The 19,696-nt window shown below is 42.3% G+C and overlaps 1 protein-coding gene across 1 annotated transcript in view; it reads left to right on the forward strand.

The window, feature by feature from the left end:
- Nucleotides 1-19,696, forward strand: part of STAB2 (stabilin 2) — a 182,662-nt gene that overhangs the window by 42,290 nt on the left and 120,676 nt on the right. Inside the window, exons 6-10 of the mRNA XM_054443474.1 lie at nt 2,225-2,320; nt 7,463-7,588; nt 8,384-8,580; nt 10,467-10,600; nt 18,232-18,365. Of these exons, the coding sequence (XP_054299449.1) occupies nt 2,225-2,320; nt 7,463-7,588; nt 8,384-8,580; nt 10,467-10,600; nt 18,232-18,365 (687 nt within the window). The remainder of the gene's footprint in view (nt 1-2,224; nt 2,321-7,462; nt 7,589-8,383; nt 8,581-10,466; nt 10,601-18,231; nt 18,366-19,696) is intronic.

Consider the following 19,696-nt stretch of genomic DNA (forward strand, 5'->3'; position numbering starts at 1 on the left):
CTTGGTTTGACCATTGGTGCGCTCCTGGTGGTCTTCAGCTGTCAGGCATTAACAAACCTGTAGTTGTCGTAGGGTGCAATAGTGGACACGGAACAAAGAAAGTGCTGCTGGAGCCAGAGGAGCACAGATTGTTTGGAGACCACTGAGATGGCAACACAGAAGTGGGGGCTTTGGCTGGCCTTGAAGGATTCCAGTTAGCACACAAAAGGGAGCGCAGCAGAGGAAAAGCCTGGAGGTGTGAACGTGCAAGATGCATTTCCTGCTGCTTCCACCTGGCATGGTCTTCCCTGGGCCAACCCCACTTTATCTTTTCCTGGCCAGCTCCCATTGGTTGGTCATGTCATAGCATTTATCCCAGTGCATTGTGATTGGCTGTTTTCTTCTGCCATTAGATTTTGATCTCTTTGATGGCAGAGACTTTGTCCCGTTTATTTTTGGGCATTAATCTCTAGCGCGGCACTCTGGACATAATATGTATTCCATAAGTGTTTTGAAGGAAGGAAGATGAACAGTGAATGAATCATCCCACATGCTAAGAATCTAAGATGTATAAAATAAAGTGGTGAAAGATGAAAATGAAATTTTATCAAGGTTAGAGTCAGGTTGGAACGGCCATTGTTTACCAAACTGAGAAATCTAAATTTTATTTGGTTGGTAATTGAGAGTCATTGAGATATTTTGGGGAAGGTCACCCTGATGCCATTGCTAATCAAATGAAATGAATGAAATGGAGAGGCAAGAAACTGGAAATAACAAGACCAGGTATCATGCTACTGCAATAGTCCAGGCAAAACATGGTAAAGGCCTGAACAAGAATGGCACCAGTGGAGATGAAGAGCAGAAGATCAAGGTGGGAGATAGAGACAGAGAAAGCAAAGGATTTGATGGCTTGTTAGATGTTTGGAATACTTGAAACTTTATTCATCCTTGCTTTGCTGGTATTTCCGGTTAAGTTTTTAAGCAGGTGCATCTTCTTAATTATGTTTCATCTGAGCTAATATTAAGTTGGCTTACGTGCACCGAAGACATGTGTACTAGGCAGAAAAATAAGACCCCAAAATGTCCTAATCCCTGGAACCTATGAATACGTTAGGTTATATGGCAAAGGAGAATTAAGGTTGCAGGTGGAATTAAGGTTGCTAATTGGCTGATTTAAGATAGGGAGAGTGTCCCTATCTTACAGGTGAGTCCAATGTAATCACAAGAGTCGTTACAAGTGGATGAGAAAGATAGAAGAGAGAACCATACAAATGGTAACATGAGAAGGATTTGGCCTGCCATTGTTGGCCCTGAAGATGGAGAAAGGGTTTCATGAGCCCAGGAATAAAGATGGGCTCTAGAAGCTAGAAAAGACAAAAGAAAAGATTCTCCACTAAAGTCTCCAGAGGAATAGCAGCCCAACTGAAACATCGATTTTAGCTCAATGAGTACATTTTGGACTTCTCGCCTCCAGAATTATAAGATAAATTTGTGTTGTTTTAAGCCACTAAGTTTGTGGAACTTGTTATGGCAGTGATAGAAAACTAATAAAACATGCTCCAGAGAGGGCTAGCCATAGGATGATGATGGCCTAGCCTGATAGTAAATCTTGCTACAAACCAACCGCTAACTAAAGAGTTGACCATTCACATTCATTTCAAATGCCCTTCATTTATCATCCCTGAAATGATCTGTCACTGGGCTAAAACATCAAGCTAGAAAATATGGCATGGTTATCCTAGACCCTTTTGAATATTTTTCTTTTTTATCCTTGCATTGCCCCATCAATAGGTAGGACTTACTTGTATAGATATCTGCTACCAACAGTGATTGAGTTAGTAGTAGCTTTTCTCTTTTAAACATAACAGGCTCATATAAGACACTAAATTAATTCTCTTTTTGAGGTATCCAAAGATGAAGTAAATAGTTTGAGAGTAGGAAAGAGAACTCCAATGCATATGATATGCCCCATATGCTTTATATACATTATGTTACTTGACTCTATAGAAATCCCAGGAAGTAGGCATTGTTATCCATATGTTAAACTTAAAAAAAAGAAATCCTTGTACTGATCAAAGGGAAAGGAGCCAAAGTTCAAACAAGGGTCTCTAGAACTTCAAATCCATGGTCTTCTTCACCGTATTATGCAGAGTCTCAGCAAAGATGATCTGAAAATATTAGCTTTCCAGAATGTTTAGCAACAGTACACGTCAGGTAATAAAAATCCCCCACTTTCTGTCTCCAGTGTGCAACTGTGTGCATGGGGTGTGCAACAGTGGACTAGATGGCGATGGAACCTGTGAGTGCTACTCTGCGTACACTGGCCCCAAGTGTGACAAGCGTAAGTACTGCTAGTTCCCTTAATGCCACACCAGATCAAACAGGCACAAATGTATGCATTTCAATTTTGTATCTGTTACTGGTTCTCTGCTGGGGCAAGGTACCACCAAAAGTTTTCTGGAAAGAAACCAGAAATTAAAAAGAGAATGTAGAAGAGAAAAGGAAAGAAGAGGAGGGAAAGGGAGGAGGAGGAAGAGAGAGAACAGAAGCAGTGTGGTGTCAAGGCTGTAGCTGTGTTTTAGGAAGGTCGAGCTGGAAGCCGTGTGAACGGTGGAAAGGAGAGAGGGACACTGGGGCTGGGAAGCCAACACAAGCCGTTGCAACAAGTGAGTCACCTAGTAAAGGAGACACAGCATCTTCTCAATTATGAGCCTCAAAGGTGGAACACATTAACAGTCCTAAGGAAGAGGAAAGGGTGCTTCATCAAGGCTAAGTGATTCACCAAAGGCCACACAACTAGTAAATAGGAGAGCTGGGACTCAAGTCATTTGAATCCATGGGAAATTCTGCAAGCAATCTATTATACTGGGTCCAATCAAGAGCTAGAAACCGAGGGGTGATTTAAACAAGGGAAGTTTAATAGGGATCATTAGTAAGCTATGATAGGAGAGCAGCTGTAAAAATGCAAACAACTCTAGAAAGGATGGAGCATAACAAAGGAAGGAGAAATTTGGAAGGGGGTGGCCGTCCCCAAGGCTGGATTTAAACCTTGTTGGAGAGGATGTGGTGGGTGGCCGAGAAGTTTGCTGTTTTATCCAGGCCAGCACTGGACCACAGTCACCTAGCAGGCATGGGGCAACCCTCCAGGGCCTTGGGGAGCTGAGGCTGGTGGGTGAGGCACAGGAAATCAAGGGCCTGTGAGGCAAAAAACCTGGAATACACTACGTCGAGAGGGCTGTGGGAAGGTGGTCGCTAGGTCCAGGCCAAGGATGCAAGGTCAGTCACCGAGGAACTCTGGGTGCACCGCTGGGGCAGAGCATCCCTGAACAAATCCTGCAGCAGCAGCAAAGGAACACGCAGCAGCAGCACCACACTGCAGCCTGGAGGCAGAAAGAGGAGTCCCAGCCTCCTGCCGTGTCCCGCCGGCGCCCTCTACTGGCAGAGCTTAACATCGCTCTGCCATGTTGGCAGAGCCGGCTCTGAAGGGTGAATTGGGAGCCGAGATGTTAAGAAATCGGCCTTTCTGCCTGTGCCACTGGCCTCATTTAACTTATCCTCGGGACTTTAGTCTCCTGTAAAATGAAAGGGTTGGGTGAGATTGAAAGTCAGCAAATGCAAACTCATTTTATTGGAAGCGGTTGAGATGCCGTGAGCGGTGGTGGTAACAGGACGAATAAACTCAGCCTCTGCCTTCTTCCTGTAGCTGGGACAGCCATGCAAGCCTCCAGTCCAAATGCAAAGGCAAGTGGGTAGGACAGGCCTACTGTGGTCCTCAGTCAGCCCCCTTCCTTGGCCACTCCTGCCATTGTCCAGTGGACTCCTGGGCAGAGGCCTTCTCAGTAAGGCAGGAGACCCAGTCCAGAAGCCGGCCTAACGGAAAACCCTAATAGATATGCTTCCAAGTAAAAAAACAATAATAATTCTGTCCAGCCAAATGACAAGAGACTGGGACAAAAATATTTAAAATTCACATGGCAGATACATCTTTATAATAAAAAATTGGATTCATGTAAAGTCCAAAGTCTAAATTTCAGAATAAGAAATGAAAACAGGCCGGGCTTGGTGGCTGATGCCTGTAATTCCAGCACTTTGGGAGGCCGAGGCGGGTGGATCACCTGAGGTCAGGAGTTCAAGACCAGCCTGGCCAACATGGTGAAACCCTGTCTCTACAAAAATACAAAAATCAGCCAGGCGTGATGGCGGGTGCCTGTAATCCCAGCTACTCGGGAGGCTGACCCGGGAGAATCGCTTGAACCCAGGAGGTAGAGGTTGCTGTGAGCCGAGATCACACCATTGCACTCCAGCCTCGGTGACAGACCAAGACTCCGTCTCAAAAAGAAGAAATGAAAACCAGCAATAAACATGAAAAAGGTGCTAAGTCCACTAATCGTCACATACATACATATTAAAATGCAGTCATATTTGGAGCCCTGGAGGTTTATTTTCATTTGTTTTTTCATTTTTGCCCACTATGTTACAAAGATTGGAAAGACAGATAATATCTATCTGTGGGTATGAAAAAAATGACAGTGAGAATGTGGATTCCTGCAACCTATGGGAGAAATTTATTTACTAAATTTGAAGGCATGCTTATAGTGTGCTTCTGTGGCCCCAATTCTAAGAATTTACCCCAGGAGAGGAGAGGAATTAGGCAAAGGTAAGCATATATGATCAAAGAAATTTATGGAAATGCTATTTGTAGGAAGATAACGAGCTGAAAACAACTTGAATTCCCACCAGTAGGAAATTGGTTGAATAAGTTGTGGTATATCCTATACTAGTTAGGACAATGCTAGTTGCTATAAAAAATAAACACAAAATTTCAATGGCTTAACACTATGGTTTTAAAATTGTGCGCCAAGGTGTCCCAAGGTACTACAATCAAATTCACTGGCTACTATTGGTATTTTAAATTTCTGAGGGAAACACAGAGATACATCTGTCAGATACTACATGAACTGCTAGCTTGAGTTAGTTCACAATTTCAACATGAGGTCGCACTAATTCCTTGCAGTGACATCATATCTTTGCAAAGGTACATTTTCAGTGATTGCTATAAGGCAAGTACCGTGTAAAAATCAATGTGACCGAAATGAGGGTGCCAGTCTCCAATCTGTATCAAACTTTAAAGTTTGAGAAGTTGTGCAGTGTCCAACACACTCACATGTCTCATACGTAGGTCAATGTGGTTACTTAAGAGTAGACATTTTTCTATTAAGCATGTCACTTTTGCAAATGGCTGCTAAGTGATTCTAACAACTAAATAAATGAACCTTTTCGGTGTTTCTTTTGATGTCGGGATACCATGAAAAAATTATTGGGAACCTCTGGCTTGACACTAAAGAAGTGTAGTTCTCACTCATGTAACAGTCCAATGTGGGTTTTCCTGGCTGGTGCCAGCTTCCCCCTACATAGTGATTAGGGATCCAGATCTTTCCATCTTGTGACTCTGTCATTCTCTAGTACCTCAGAGTGCTCTGCTTCCAGCCATCACAGATGGGAAAGAGAAGATGGAGAGGCACCTGCTTATGAAAGTCCAGGAAAAATATATAAAACCTCTACTCAGTATTCCATCAGAGTGAACTAGTCACATGATCTTTCCTGGACGTAAAATGGGGTGGAAAATGTAATCCTGAAGGAGCAGCCACTTTCTGCCAAAACTGGCTTACGGAAGGGGTGGGGGAATAGTCTCTGTGAACTATTTTACTCAACTAGCCACTGTTGGGAGACAATTCTCCATGCATCTCTCACATGTGTGCACATCTTGAGAGCAATACACTGACTGCTCTTTGTTCCAGATCATCTGTTCAAGGATGTTTGTATACTGAACAGACTTGGAAGACATAGTATCTCCCTCAGGAGCAAAGGGCAGGCATGCTCACTGCCAGTGCCTCTCAGCTCCAAAGTCACCCTTTTTGCCTGCTCTGTGATAATGGAGCTGGGCTTTATAAATGATTCTCCTTCACTAGCTAGCAAAACGTGAAGCCTTGTCAATGAAGAGTGCCAGAAGGACTGTAGAGGAGGAAACGGGGGCTCTTTCCCTGTTTCTGGTTTGACTCACTCACCAGGCTCCCAAAAAACAGCTTTTCTCTGTTTCCTAGCCCCACATAGTTTCTCCAGTGCCGGGTTCCCGCAGAGCTCAGCCCCCTCCAGCATCTGGCCACTGCACACTGTCCAGTGCTTGACTCAGGAAGTGGCAGCACAGCCAGGAGCCCCAGACTGCACAGGCCCATGCCTCAGCCCATGGGAAGGCTGTTCTGTACTCATCTCCTCAGTCCCATGCACAGCAAGGCCCCTGAAGAGCTGGACACAGCCCCTGAATCCCACACAGCTGGTCTGGAGCTGCCCAGGCCTGAACCACACACAGAGGTGCACTGCATGACAGAAAGGTGGCTTCTTAGCTGCTGCTGCCAGCAGCGCCCACTGGCTAGCAGATTCCTTTGGCACCTATTGAGTTCCAAGGCTTGTGACCTCCCCATGCATGACATTCCAGCCACCCCAGAGAGCAGATTTCCAGCAAATATTGCCAAGGCATCTCTGCAACTTTGCCATCTAGTGACTAATGCCATGCTTTTTCCAGTGATATTCGGATCTCAGCCTGGAAGGAAGAAGGTTATACATTGGGTACTTGTCCCAGCCCTAGTACAGTGGTTGCTCTTTATAGACCTGCTATTTCTTTATTCTTTAGAATTATTTTATTTTAAACTCTCACTAGCTGATTTTTCATGACTTTAATTATTTGTAATCCTTTATAGTACAACTTTCCCTGTTCAAATAATTATGTGGTTTCTGTCTCCTGCTTGTCCCTAAATAATACATTGCCCGTTATAAAAAAAAAATTAGGTACCCTAAGATCAGGGCTCACCTCCTATAATGAAACCCACTGCATGTACATGTCTCAGTCTAGTCCTCTTTGAATTGCCCCATGGGAATTGAGGTTTGGAAAAACTGGTGCCAAAATGCTGATACCCTGGCTGCTGCCCCTGCTGTAAGTATTAAGTTGTACTTCAACTGTAACCCGGAAGTTTTGTATCTTCTACCAGCATCCATGAAACTTTCTTAGCCCAACTTGTTCACTTTGCAAGTTGGCTGATATGTCAGACTCTTCATAGTTTTTGGCAGCCATCTACATCACACCTACCTTTTGAAATAGTATGCAGTTACTAGAGATCAAGGCAGATCCTTAAAGACTTTCATAATATATTGTCAAATTAAAAATTACATTGCTAAATATTTTAACCGGATTCTATTTTGCTACAAAATCATACAAATAAATGTTATAAATTAATATATTTTATTGATTGATGATATCGGTAAATTTGGGAGACTAAGAAGAAGACAATTTTAACTTTATGTGTTCTGTATTTTTTAAATTATTACAATGAGTTTGTATTGCTTTTTAATAAAAGGGAATACTGCAGTTTGGGGTCTTAAGAACTGGTTATTCTACTAATGCAAGTACTTCAATAATTTTCCTATGCAGCCATCCCTGAATGTGCAGCCTTGGTCTGCCCAGAAAATTCCAGATGTTTGCCTTCCACTGAAGATGAAAACAAACTGGAATGCAAATGCCTTCCCAATTACCAAGGCAATGGCAAATACTGCAAGCGTGAGTAGAATTTAGATTCTGCTAGTTTATTCATTGAGATGTTTAGGTTATCTAACACGAAAAAAAAATCTCACAACCTCCTTAACACAATGACCATTTCTATTTCTCTCCGTGTAGTTGAGCGAAATGTATATAAAAGGTGCCAAGCAAAATACTCAATAAATGGCAGCTTCTCCTTCTCTTATGAAGGCACATATATAGATTTTTACATGTTTCCGTATCACCTTAATCAATGTTAGAACAACATTTAATGCTTCTTATTTTATCTTTTTTATTTTATTCACTTTATAAAAAGCTATATTATATATCAGTTAAAAACATGGACTCTCAAGCCAGACTGTCTGGATTCAGTCCCAGATCTGCCTTCTACTGACTACATGACCTTTAACCTGCCTGTGTCTCAGTTTTTCTGTCTGTGAAATGGAGATAATAGTTGTACCTACTTTCAGGGATTATTGTAAAGATTAAATGAGTTAATACATAGCAAATTCTTAGAGCAGGGCTTAGTACATATTATAAATTCTGTAAGTGTTAGTGTTTTCTTTCATGCTATTTTATATTTAACTACATACACAAAATGGCCTACTAATATATCAACACAATATTTGTACAATTTCTGATGGCCATACATGAATCTGTCTGGTTCAGGGGGAAACGAAAGGAAATGTTTGTCTTTGAAAACTGTGAGTTGCCTTTGCGGCTTTGGTGAACTGTGATCCACTGTTGCTCACGGTTCAGTTTTCCTTCTCCATCCCCGTTCACTAACTGCCTCTCATTTTGCTGTTGCCTCTCAAGCCATCAATCCATGTTTACAAAAAATCTGCCACCCTCATGCTCATTGTACGTACCTGGGACCAAATCGGCACAGTTGTACATGCCAAGAAGGCTACCGTGGGGATGGCCAAGTGTGCTTGCCTGTGGACCCCTGCCAAATTAACTTTGGAAACTGCCCTACAAAGTCTACAGTGTGCAAATATGATGGGCCTGGACAGGTGAGCAAATGATGCAGGAAACTGATAAGTCATAGGTATCATTTGTCTTCTATGCCATCCCAATTCTCCCTTTCAGTGTTCCGCTTGGTCTTCCCCTCCAGACAGTCCTCCATGTGCTCAGAGCCTGAAATCAGTGCCTGCTCACCCCGTCTATCCTTTAAACTCACACTTTCCCAGCTCCCCATCCAAACTTAATTGTCTTATGTTCTCTCCTGTCACAGTCCTATATGGTGTTTGGCAAAATATATACATAATTCAAAATTAGATTAACAAATTAACTGTTGAACATATGATTGACTTTTACCAGCAATCCTCCATTCTGTAATCGCTTTCTAATTTAAAAGGTGCTCTTAGAACCAAAAATACCCTGTTCCAAACGAATGAAACAGATAAAATGTCAGGCAGCACTGATAGATTATAGGGAGCAGTGGGAATATTCTGGGGAGAGACACTGTCCCTGTAAATGACATCAGGACCTAGACTGATAAAAAATCTGGTCAGGAGACCCTCGCTGAGGAATCCAGTGGAAAGAGCCTTGGCCCTAATAGCACATTCGTCCATTGAGTATTTATTTAGTGGATGCCTTCTGTGTCCATAACTGCACATCAAGCCTTCAGTGAAGGAAATGTGTCCATACAGAAGGGTATTGCTGCACAGGTAGGAGGAAGGGCTCAGTGCCCAACCCAAACAGCCATGCGGTCTAATCACCTGGATGCTAGCTGACGGGAATGTTCCTAGAATTCCCTGCAGAGAATCCACCCAACCTTGCTTCCAAAGAGAAAGGATATATTATGCAACATTTTTCTGCTATCGATTTCTGGGGCAGGATTGCAGAAAAATTCAAGGGGCTAAATTCCCATCTGTAAAATGAGGGTCTTTATGGGAAAATTAATGTTATGCCATGAATGGCAAGACCTCACACGTGAGATAAAAAATACACTTTATCTCTGAAAATGGGTTCCAAAACCGATTTTCAAGTCTTAGAAATTCTCCATTGTTCACACAGAAGCAGCATGTGCATGATTCCAAAGCAGGGTTTCTCTACCTCAGCATTTTTCACATTTTGGGCTGGATAATTCTTTGTGGGAAGGGGCTTTCTTGTGCATTGTGAGGTGTTTAACAGCATTCTTGACCTCTAGTAGCACCACCTCCTCCCATCATGGCACTCAAAAATGTTTCCAGGCTGGGCATGGTGGCTCATTCCTGTAATCCCAACACTCCAGGAGGCTGAGGCGGATGGATTGCTTCAGTCCAGGAGTTCAAGACCAGCCTGGGCAACATAGTGAAACCCTGTCTCTACTAAAAATACAAAAAAATTCGCTGGGCATGATGGTCCACACCTGTAATCCCAGCTGCCCGGGAGACTGAGGTGGGAGAATCACTTGAGCCTGGGAAGTAAAGGCTGCAATGAGCCAAGATTGCACCACTACACTCTAGCCTGGGCAACCAGAGTGAGACCCTGTCTCAAAAAAAAAAAAAAAAAAAAAAAAAACACTTTTCCGGATATTGTCCAGTGTGTCCTAGATTGAGACTCCTGATTGAAAACCGTTATTCTAAAGCAATAATACCTCCCATTTGGACATCAATTTCTGCTCACCTATAGACAATCTAAAACTGGGAATTATGGAGCTAGGGAGGTCAAGGGTTAGAAAACAAGAAAATTGAAGCTAAACTGTATAAGCAAGGAGTATAAGCTTTCCAGCAGGTGACATGCGTAAACATGATTTCTACTTTTAGATACTTTGACAAATTTTTAGTTTAAGTCCACACTTCAGACATACTCTGAGTGAGATCTTATGGAAGAACAAAATTACCAATTAAAGAAGAATGCCAGCTGAATTAACTAACTAGGATCCTATTTGTTTTTCTCTCCCTGTCTACTGAAGTCTCACTGCGAGTGTAAGGAGCATTACCAGAATTTCATACCTGGAGTGGGGTGCAGTATGACTGATATATGTAAATCAGATAACCTGTGTCATAGGAATGCAAATTGCACCACCGTCGCACCAGGCCGAACTGAGTAAGTCTTTTCAATTCCTCCACCAACATTTCCAAGTGGTGAAAATGGTGTCCAGTCATTGCTGTAAGTTTCTTGACGGGGAGGAAATATGTCTTATTCAGCCTTGTATCCACCCCCACCCCACATAGTAGGAGCAAGGATTGTAGTAGGTACTCAATAAATCTTTAATTAATTAAACACTCAACAATTATTTCCTTTATAATGACCATTAGAATACTCTGGAATATTGATGTGGCCTGATAACTTGATATAAAGTGGTCAGAATGTGGGAGAAGGAAGCCACTGTGACTGGGGAAACAAATGGTTGTTGAGATTACAGGGTTATGACCTCTAATGTACATGCCTGTTTCCTCACTCATGACATATTGCTTGTTAGTGGTGCAAAACAAGACTAGGGAAAGTGAATAAGCACTAGTGGTGTTTCCTGGACTCTAGGTTTCAAAAGAAGGGGTTTACTGTGAATAAAAACATTTGTGTGAAAGTTTCTGAGGCAAAGGCAGCTCACATGATAGAAAGAAGATGATATTTGGACTAAAGACCTAGGTTTAAGTGTCAGCACTGATACCTACCAGATGCATGACCTGGGAAAGTGGCACCATCTCTCTGGCCTCAGTTGCTCCATGTATAAAATGAGCACAATGATTTATACTCCATAAGGTTGTTGTGATGATTATATGAGAGAATGTTTCTAGAAACTATGACACCAGTGTAATGTGTTTTCATTAGTGACTGACCCGAAGCTAGAACCCAAGTCTTTGACTCGCAGACTGAAGTTTCTATCTCTGTTCCATTTTCAATTCTCGCTATCATCAGCATCTGAGAAAGACTCATAGTGTCACTGTGAGCTCAAAACCACAATCAACATCGAACCATAGCATGATAAAACAGTTTCTGTGATTCCAGAGCCCCCTTCATCTTTTGGGAAGTTCACACCTTTTATAACTGGGTGGTCAGTGTGTAGATTTGCCCCGACAGGTTGTATTATCATCATGTCCTATCTGGACAAATAAATAGATCTGTATTTATTGTACATGGAGTGGAAAGAGCTGGGATATCAGAACACTTAGCTTCAAATCCCAAGTCTGCCCCTTACCTTACCCTCTCTGAACTGATGTTTCTTCAACCATAAAAGGGAGAGAATTGTACCTCCCACCAGGGCTGTGCTGAAAGTTAAACAGGATTACATTCATCAATCTCTGAGCAGAACCTGGCACCTAGAAATCCCTCAATACATGTGAATGCACACACAAATACACCACAGCCATGCATATAGGCACAGAGGCACCCAACACACATATGCATCCAGGCACACCCTCCCCTCAAACATATATTCTGGCAGTACTGAGAACCAAACAAGCTGGTGTATGCATGTTTTACCACCCTCTGAGAAAGTCTAAATAGAATACCTTTGGCGATCTCTTTCCTTGTGTTTGAGAAGATAAAATCTAAAAATGAAATGGGAATATCAGAATAATATAAGCTGCTTCCAAATTTGTGTTTAGAATGTCAGATAACCTAACATTGTGATGTTAAGGTTACATGTATCACCCACAAACCTTCCCACACCTCAAATTGACTGTCTTCAGCCAAAAAAAGGCCTAAGTAAAAAAGCTAGCTAAGTTATATTGATAAAATATGAAGCCATCAGTCCTCAGGTAATTTAGTTCATCTGGGATAAAAATTTATTTCATTTATGCCTTCTCAATATGGCAAGTAGCTTATGCAGAATCTTCAAAATCAGACTGCATTTGTCACAGAAGACCACCTGATCAAGAAGGGTGGGTTGAAACATGAACTCTACCACTCTCCCTGGGGTGACCTTAGGCAAAACTAAACTTTTCTAAACCACAGTTCCCTCACCTGTCAAGTAGGTCTAGAGACCAGGAATCTCTGCCTGTGGAGAGCTAATGAGTTCATGTATATAATATGTTTTTAAACGCTAAGCTCCATTTTGATTCTTACTGAGAACAAATAACTTTATGCTTTGCCTTTTTATTTTTACTTATTAATAGATGTAGGAAGTAAGGGACAGTAGAAGAGATGAGCATTTCTCTCTTATTTAACTAAACTCAGCTGAAAAATAGCCAGGACACGGCTGAGTGGGCCTATTGTAATAAGCACAGTTTACATTCCAGTTGTGCAAAAGTACAAACAACAGTGAAACGTAGGGACTCTTGGAATGTTAGTGACGTTGATGATATTCAGTGTTTATATAAGATCTGTACTGGTTGGGATATCCTCAGTGTAAACAGTCTTCCCAAAAGTCCTATCCAAGGCAACATGGTGCAGTGGCAAGAGACGTTCTCAGATGGATCTAGGTTTAAATCCCAGCTCAGCCACTGCCAGATGTGTTTCCAGCAGTTTGACCCTTAGACCCGGGCAACAGGAGCCCCTCCCCTGGGCACTGATGTTAGAGGCTCCCATTCTGGCCCTCTGCTGGCTACACCAGGGCAAGGAATCTGAAGGTCCAAAGGGACATGCTCCCCAAGAGCCTGGGCCCCCTACTAGACCACACTTGGGGTACTCAGAAGCCTGTAATTTCCTGCCCAAACAGCTCCAAACCAGCTTCCAGGGCCTGAGACCATTCCCAGGGTATGGAGGGTATAGCCAAAAGTGGCTGTTCTTAGCAGGTGCAGATGAGCCAGCATTATCTCCACCACACTCATGACTATACCCCTGCCTCAGGTTCTGCCGAACTACTTATTATTTGTCTTAGTCTGTTTGGGTTGCTATAATAAAGTACCATAAACTGAGTGGCTTATAAACAACAGGAATTTATTTCTCACAGTTCTGGAGGCTGGGAAGTCCAAAATCAAGGCACCAGTAGTTTCAGGATCTGGTGAAGCCTGATTCATAGGTGGTAACTTCTTACTGTTTCCTCCCAAGGTGGATAGGGGGAGGGAGCTCTCTGGGACCTCTTTTCTAAGGGCACTCATTCCATTCATGAGGTCTTTACTTTCTTGATTTAATTATTATACCTCCCAAAGGCCATGCTTCCTAATAATACCATCACACTGTGGGTTAGGATTTCAACATATGAATTTTGAGGTGAACACAAACATTCAATCCATTGCACTGTTCTTCAAACATGCCATGGTGCTCCCCACTCCTGGCCCTTGCACGTGCTCTTCCTTCCACTTAGGATGCCATCCCCGTGCTCCGCCCACCTCCTGTGAGTCAGCCTAACACCCTGCTCCTTCAATGGCCAGCCTAAGTATCGCCACCTCTAGGATGCCTCCCCGTCCTCCCAGTGCTCTCTGATGCCCCTCCCTCTGGGCTCCCAGAGCACCCTGGAATCTGTCTATGAGAGCATGTAGGGTCCAGAACTGTGATAAGGATGTAGCATAGTGGCGGTGAGCACAGGCACTGCCTGTGCTGTGTGATCTTGAGTGTGATACTTAACTTCTCTGTGCTTCAGTTTCCTTATCTAAAATGGGGCTAATAACAGGACCTACCTTATAGGGTTGTTGCGTTAGAAAAGATACCACACTGAAGCCCTTATAAGACTATGTAGCATAACAGCTATTAATAAATGCTGGCTATTATTATAACTTATCTCAATCCCCAACCAGAATATAAGGTCCATGTCTTATTCATCTTTGCTTCAACAATGCCTGTCACCAATTAACACAGTGAAATGATGGGTACAAAAAATATAAACAGATAGAATGAATAAGACCTAGCATTTGATAACACAACATGGTGACTACAGTCAACAACAATTTATTGTACATTTTTAAATAACTGAAAGAGTATAATTGGGTTGTTTGTAGCACAAAGGATAAATGCTTGAAATGAGAGCTATCCCATTTGCCTTGATATGATTATTATGCATTGCATGTCTGTATCAAAATAGCTCATGTATCTCATAAATGTATACACCTACTATGTACCCACAAATGTTAAACATAAAAATAAAATAAGAAATAAAAAACAGTGAAATGAGTGAGAATTTGGAGGAACAAATGAAACAATGAAGAAATGAAATGAACCAGTGAAGAAATAAAGGAAGCAACTGTACTAAGACTTTGAGACACCCTATATACTAACTAAATCTCAACCAACATTAAGTGTAATTAATTTCAACCCATAACTATAAAATGCAAATGGCTTCTGGGTGTTTTTAAAGCCTTAAGACAGCAAGAGACGTTTACTCCTAATAAAAAGAAAACAATTTCCTAAAAAGGCGATGTTGTGAATGTTCCATGGCTCAAATGAGAACAGTTAAGTCAGAAACTGGTCTCATAATGTCTCGGACTTTGGACTGAGATTTGAAATAAAAATTAAAAATAGTGATGTCTCATGCATTCCATTAGCACTGAGGCCATTAAAATATGATTCTCCTGCAATCCTTAGGAAGGAAAGGCCAAGTCATTTGACAAAAAACAGACCATTGGCCACCTAACAACTTAAGAAACTTTTAGAGAGAAACATACTCGGTGGTTTGTAAAGGTTACATGTCTTGCTATTAACAGTTGTCTTCAAATGAAGGAATGTAACTTATAGCAGGATTAATTTTTAACAATAACTCTTGTATTATATCACTTCCCAGAGTTACCAGTCTCCTCCTTTCCGTCATTAAATTAGCATAGCACAGTGCTTGCAGAGGAGGTTGACATTTAAGTAGGAAACTGTTATTTGATTGTATTAAATTGTTTCATGATTAGATCTACTTTAGTAATTCTTTATAAAAAGGTTTCTCAACCTCAGCTCTACTGACATTTTTGGCCAGACAATTCTTTGTTGTGAGGGGCTGGCTTGTGTAAGTAGATCCCCATCTCAGTTGTAGCAACCAAGGATGTCTCTAGACATTGCCAAATGGCTTCTGGGCGGGGCAGGGGAGGAGGGGCAAAATTGCCTCTGGTTGAGAGCCAGTTCTCCATAAAAACCCCAAAGGCTTCATCAGTAAATGATCCCCCAAGTGTTTGTCCAGCTAGAAAACTCATAGGCAGCCAGGCGCGGTGGCTCACACCTGTAATCCCAGCACTTTGGGAGGCCAAAACTCCAGCTACTCAGGAGGCTGAGGCAGGAGAATCACTTGGACCCAGGAGGCAGAGGTTGCAGTGAGCTGAGATCATGCCATTGCACTCCAGCCTGGGCAACAAGAGCGAAAACTCCAGAAAGAAAAGAAAAGAGAAAGAAAGAACTCATATGCATCCTTCTAGAATTAAATATTACTTTCTCCTAGAAGCTGTCCCCTATTTCTCCAGGTAAAATCAGTTACTTCCTTCTCCATGCCCTATAGCATCCTATTCAATCTTCCATCATGGCACTTACAATGAAACTTCATTTATCTCTCTACGGGCTGTCCTGCTATATCCCAGCACCTCTAGGTCACTGTTTTCATTATAGTCACCTTCTTCATCATGTCAGCCTTGTCCTTGTCGTTATCATCTGCCAAGCACTGAGCTTTTTCTATATGTCTGTCACAGTGCTATTTTTCTTTCCTTGTCTCTCTATCAACTATCCTAAAGGTATTATTAAACCCATTTTATAGAAGAGGAAACTGGGACTCAAGGAGGTCAAGTGGCCTTACCATGTTGCTATAATTATTTTGTTTTGAGGTCCATCCTTAGCATGTAAGACTCAAGAAGGGCAAAGTGTCTCTTATTATCATCTTTGTAGCTCTCTTACCTAGAAGGTTCCTAGAAGTAAGAAGGTACTTAAATAATCAGTAAATAATCAGTTAAACAATCAGGCACTGCCCTAAGTGCTAGGATATAATGAGGAATTATTATAGTTGGGATCCATCTTCTAGGACAGTGTACCATCTAGCAGAAGAGACAATGTCTCCAGAGGTAATTCTGGTGGATAGGGTTGTGATAGAGGTATCGATGGGATGTGCTGGAAGTGCTCAACACAGCTGGGGAGAGGTCACACCAGAGTGATAAGGTGAGGATGGGAAAGCATTCCTGGCGGGACAAACAGGCTGAGAAAGGCATAACAGCCTTAAAAAAGAAGTAGTCTAGCGCTGCTGGAATTTTCAGTGGACAGCAAAAAGAAGACAGAGCAGGATTCTCCTGTGTACACTTTCTCATGTGGATAAAAGGAGTCAGTGAGGGTTTTAAGCACAAAGGTGCCAGAATTTTAAAGCACAGTCAGGAGATTGCATGAAAAACAGATTTCAGGGTAGAACATAAGGGCAAAAAGACCAGGTAGAGGCTGTGCAACAGTCCAGGCAGAGGGTGGTAGGATTCTGAAGGTCTGCAGCAAACTTGTTGAACATGTAATCTATTTGCCATGGAAATATATTTAGAAACACACGTGGATTAACGAGTGCATAGTCTTTCTTTAGAATGCTCTCCTCAATGTGAGTCACAGCTGTGGTGTGGTGTGAGCACTGCAAAACTGTGATGTAGTCACAGCACATCTTTGGTTCCCTGCATCTCTCGTCTCTGGAATGTTCTTCCCTTACTTCACTTTGGTTCCTGGCTCATCTCCAAGATGCTTGTGAAAGTCATCTTCCTCATCACCTTGTCAATTTCAGCCAGGTGTCAACTCCTCTATACTGCATAGTTGTGGCCTGCCGTAGCCAGAGCTTATGGACTCACAAGAGCTGAGTGTTAAATTTTCAGGAATTTCACAAGAGGGTTAGCATCATCTTATTAGTTTGAAATTGGAATTGGTCAAGATTGGCATATTAACCATGGAAACTGGCAAATGCTACAAATTAGGGCTTCCCCCTCCCCCAGAGAGTTGGTTGTTAAACATTTATCAGCATACCACTGATAGTACATTTTTAACTCTACTTCTGTCTTATGAAACTATTGTACAAAATCTCTGTGATTTTCATTGTTTATATATTAATTTCATAGTTTCTATATCTATTTTCATTGTTTATATACTTTATTGTTTGCTATTTAATTCAATTACTACTTATTGTACAACTATTAATTGAGCACCTATTATGGACCTACCCTGTGCTGGATTCTGGAGTTCACAACAGTGAACAAATACACACATAGCCCTTACCCTCACTCTTTTCTCAAATGTTATAGGGAAGCAGATATTAATCAAATAGTCACACAGATCAGGGTGAAATTGCACTATGATCGCTGCTATGGAGAAGAGCTATGTGGTTTCATGGGAGTATATGTAATGGAGACACAGTGAGGGAGTGGAGAAAGAGACAGGCAATCAAGGAAGCCTGTCTGAAGGAAGTGGCAATTGAGCAGAGCTCTCAGCTAGGAAGGAGTAGGGGGTGGGGGAAGCATTCTAAGTGGATCAATAATGCTGAATCTTTACTGTCCTGCAGGCTGAATTCAGTAGCTTATTCTGATTCAGTCATGCAGTGGAGCCCTAGAGTCCACATTTATTATATTAAATATGTTATATTAAATATATTAAGCACGCCAAGTGATTCTGATGTGCATGGTTTCTTGATCACACTTTGAGAAATACTGAGACAAAGAGCATACAAAGATATCTAGTGTTGACAGATACATTTAATTTATTGGCATCCATTTCTTGAGGAGCTACTAGATGTCAGATACCACACTAGGAATGCTCTCTTGTCCCTATTCTACCCTGGGCATCCTTTGCTCCATCTGTTCAATGAGGGGATTGGACTGTATAATCAAAATACTCAATGGCTCTAAAACCCTGAGGATGTCTTTTCCCCCTCTCTGTAGATGCGTTTGCCAGAAAGGTTACGTGGGTGATGGCTTAACGTGTTATGGAAACATTATGGAGCGACTCAGAGAATTAAATACTGAACCCAGAGGAAAATGGCAAGGAAGGCTGACCTCTTTCATCTCACTCCTAGGTATGCAGCTATGGTTACAGATTTCCACACAAAAGTCCTCTTTCAGGAAAGGGCATCTGCAAGGCACAATGATTCAGAAAGGGACAGGCGAGCCTTGTCTATTAGAATTAGCCTTTTTGGAGGGGTCATGCAGGTGACAGGGAAAGGGCAGCCAGCTGTTTCAAAGAAGACAAGCAAAGAGATAGTGCCAAGAGATCTAGCAATGCAAGAATTAGCAGGCAGAGAGCTGAGGACAGGGTTTGGGGGTCACCATAGACCAACAGAGCTGCAGTAACAGTAAGAACAGGACAGCTACTGATGTGAGGATACAAACTGTCCCCCTCATCCTTGACCTTCTAGATCCTTCAGGTGTGAACAAAGCTTGGCAGGTAAAACTGGGAATAGAGAAGATGACTGAGATCCCAGGGCAGCATCCTTGTTCCTCAGTGGAGGGGCTGTTTGAATTTTGGAATAGTCTTGGTTGTATGCAACCATCTTAGCACCCTTGGTCCCCCAGTCACTAATTGCCTACAGTGACACATTCACCTCCAGGCTCCCAGGCAAGGTGAGAGCCTAAAATACCCTCATGTATTTGCAAATGGCTTGTATGGGCCATTACTCCACACTCTCTAGAGAATGAAATATTATAACTGATCACAGCATTGGACACAACTTCCAATAAAACACAAATCCAGCCGTTCTGAAAAAAGTAAAACACAGACTTGGCCAATCAACAGAAACTTTAAAAATATCAGCTTTTATATTGGAATTTACCAGTTGCCAAAAATGATCTCCTGGCAAGAACATAGATAAACAAGTGTAATTGATGGGTCAATGCTGTGTTCTCTGCATAAATCTTAAGGTTAAATATCCCATTTAATGTCTCCTGCATAAACGTCCCATTTTTCCCAAGGCATCCCATAGGGTGTCAAGTATTAGTGGCATCCCTTGGGCTCAGGGGCAATCTGCCAGTTTCCTCACAGCCTTACTCTAAGAACTCTTAGAATACCAAATGGGAGCAGACAGGGGTGAGGTAGTGTTTTTTGTAGACCAGGCCCTCCAACATTTCCCTAGACAGAGTCCTGTTAACCTTTCACCTTCCCCATGACAAAGTCCTTGTACACTGCCTCTGGGTGTGAGAACACAGAGCCTGTCCTGTCATCCCAGCTTCCCCAGGTGATGGAAGCAGGATTACCTACATACTTTGCTGGGCCCACTGGAAAGTGAAAATGCAGGATTCTTGGTTCAAAATTTATTAAGCATTTCAACATGGCAACTGCAGAGCATTAAACCAACCATTGGGGCTCTTCTGAGCTGGCCCTGGACAAAAACAAGGGCTGCATCTTTGCTCA

Source organism: Pongo pygmaeus, chromosome 10, assembly GCF_028885625.2.
Source record: "Pongo pygmaeus isolate AG05252 chromosome 10, NHGRI_mPonPyg2-v2.0_pri, whole genome shotgun sequence".
NCBI lineage: Eukaryota > Metazoa > Chordata > Mammalia > Primates > Hominidae > Pongo > Pongo pygmaeus.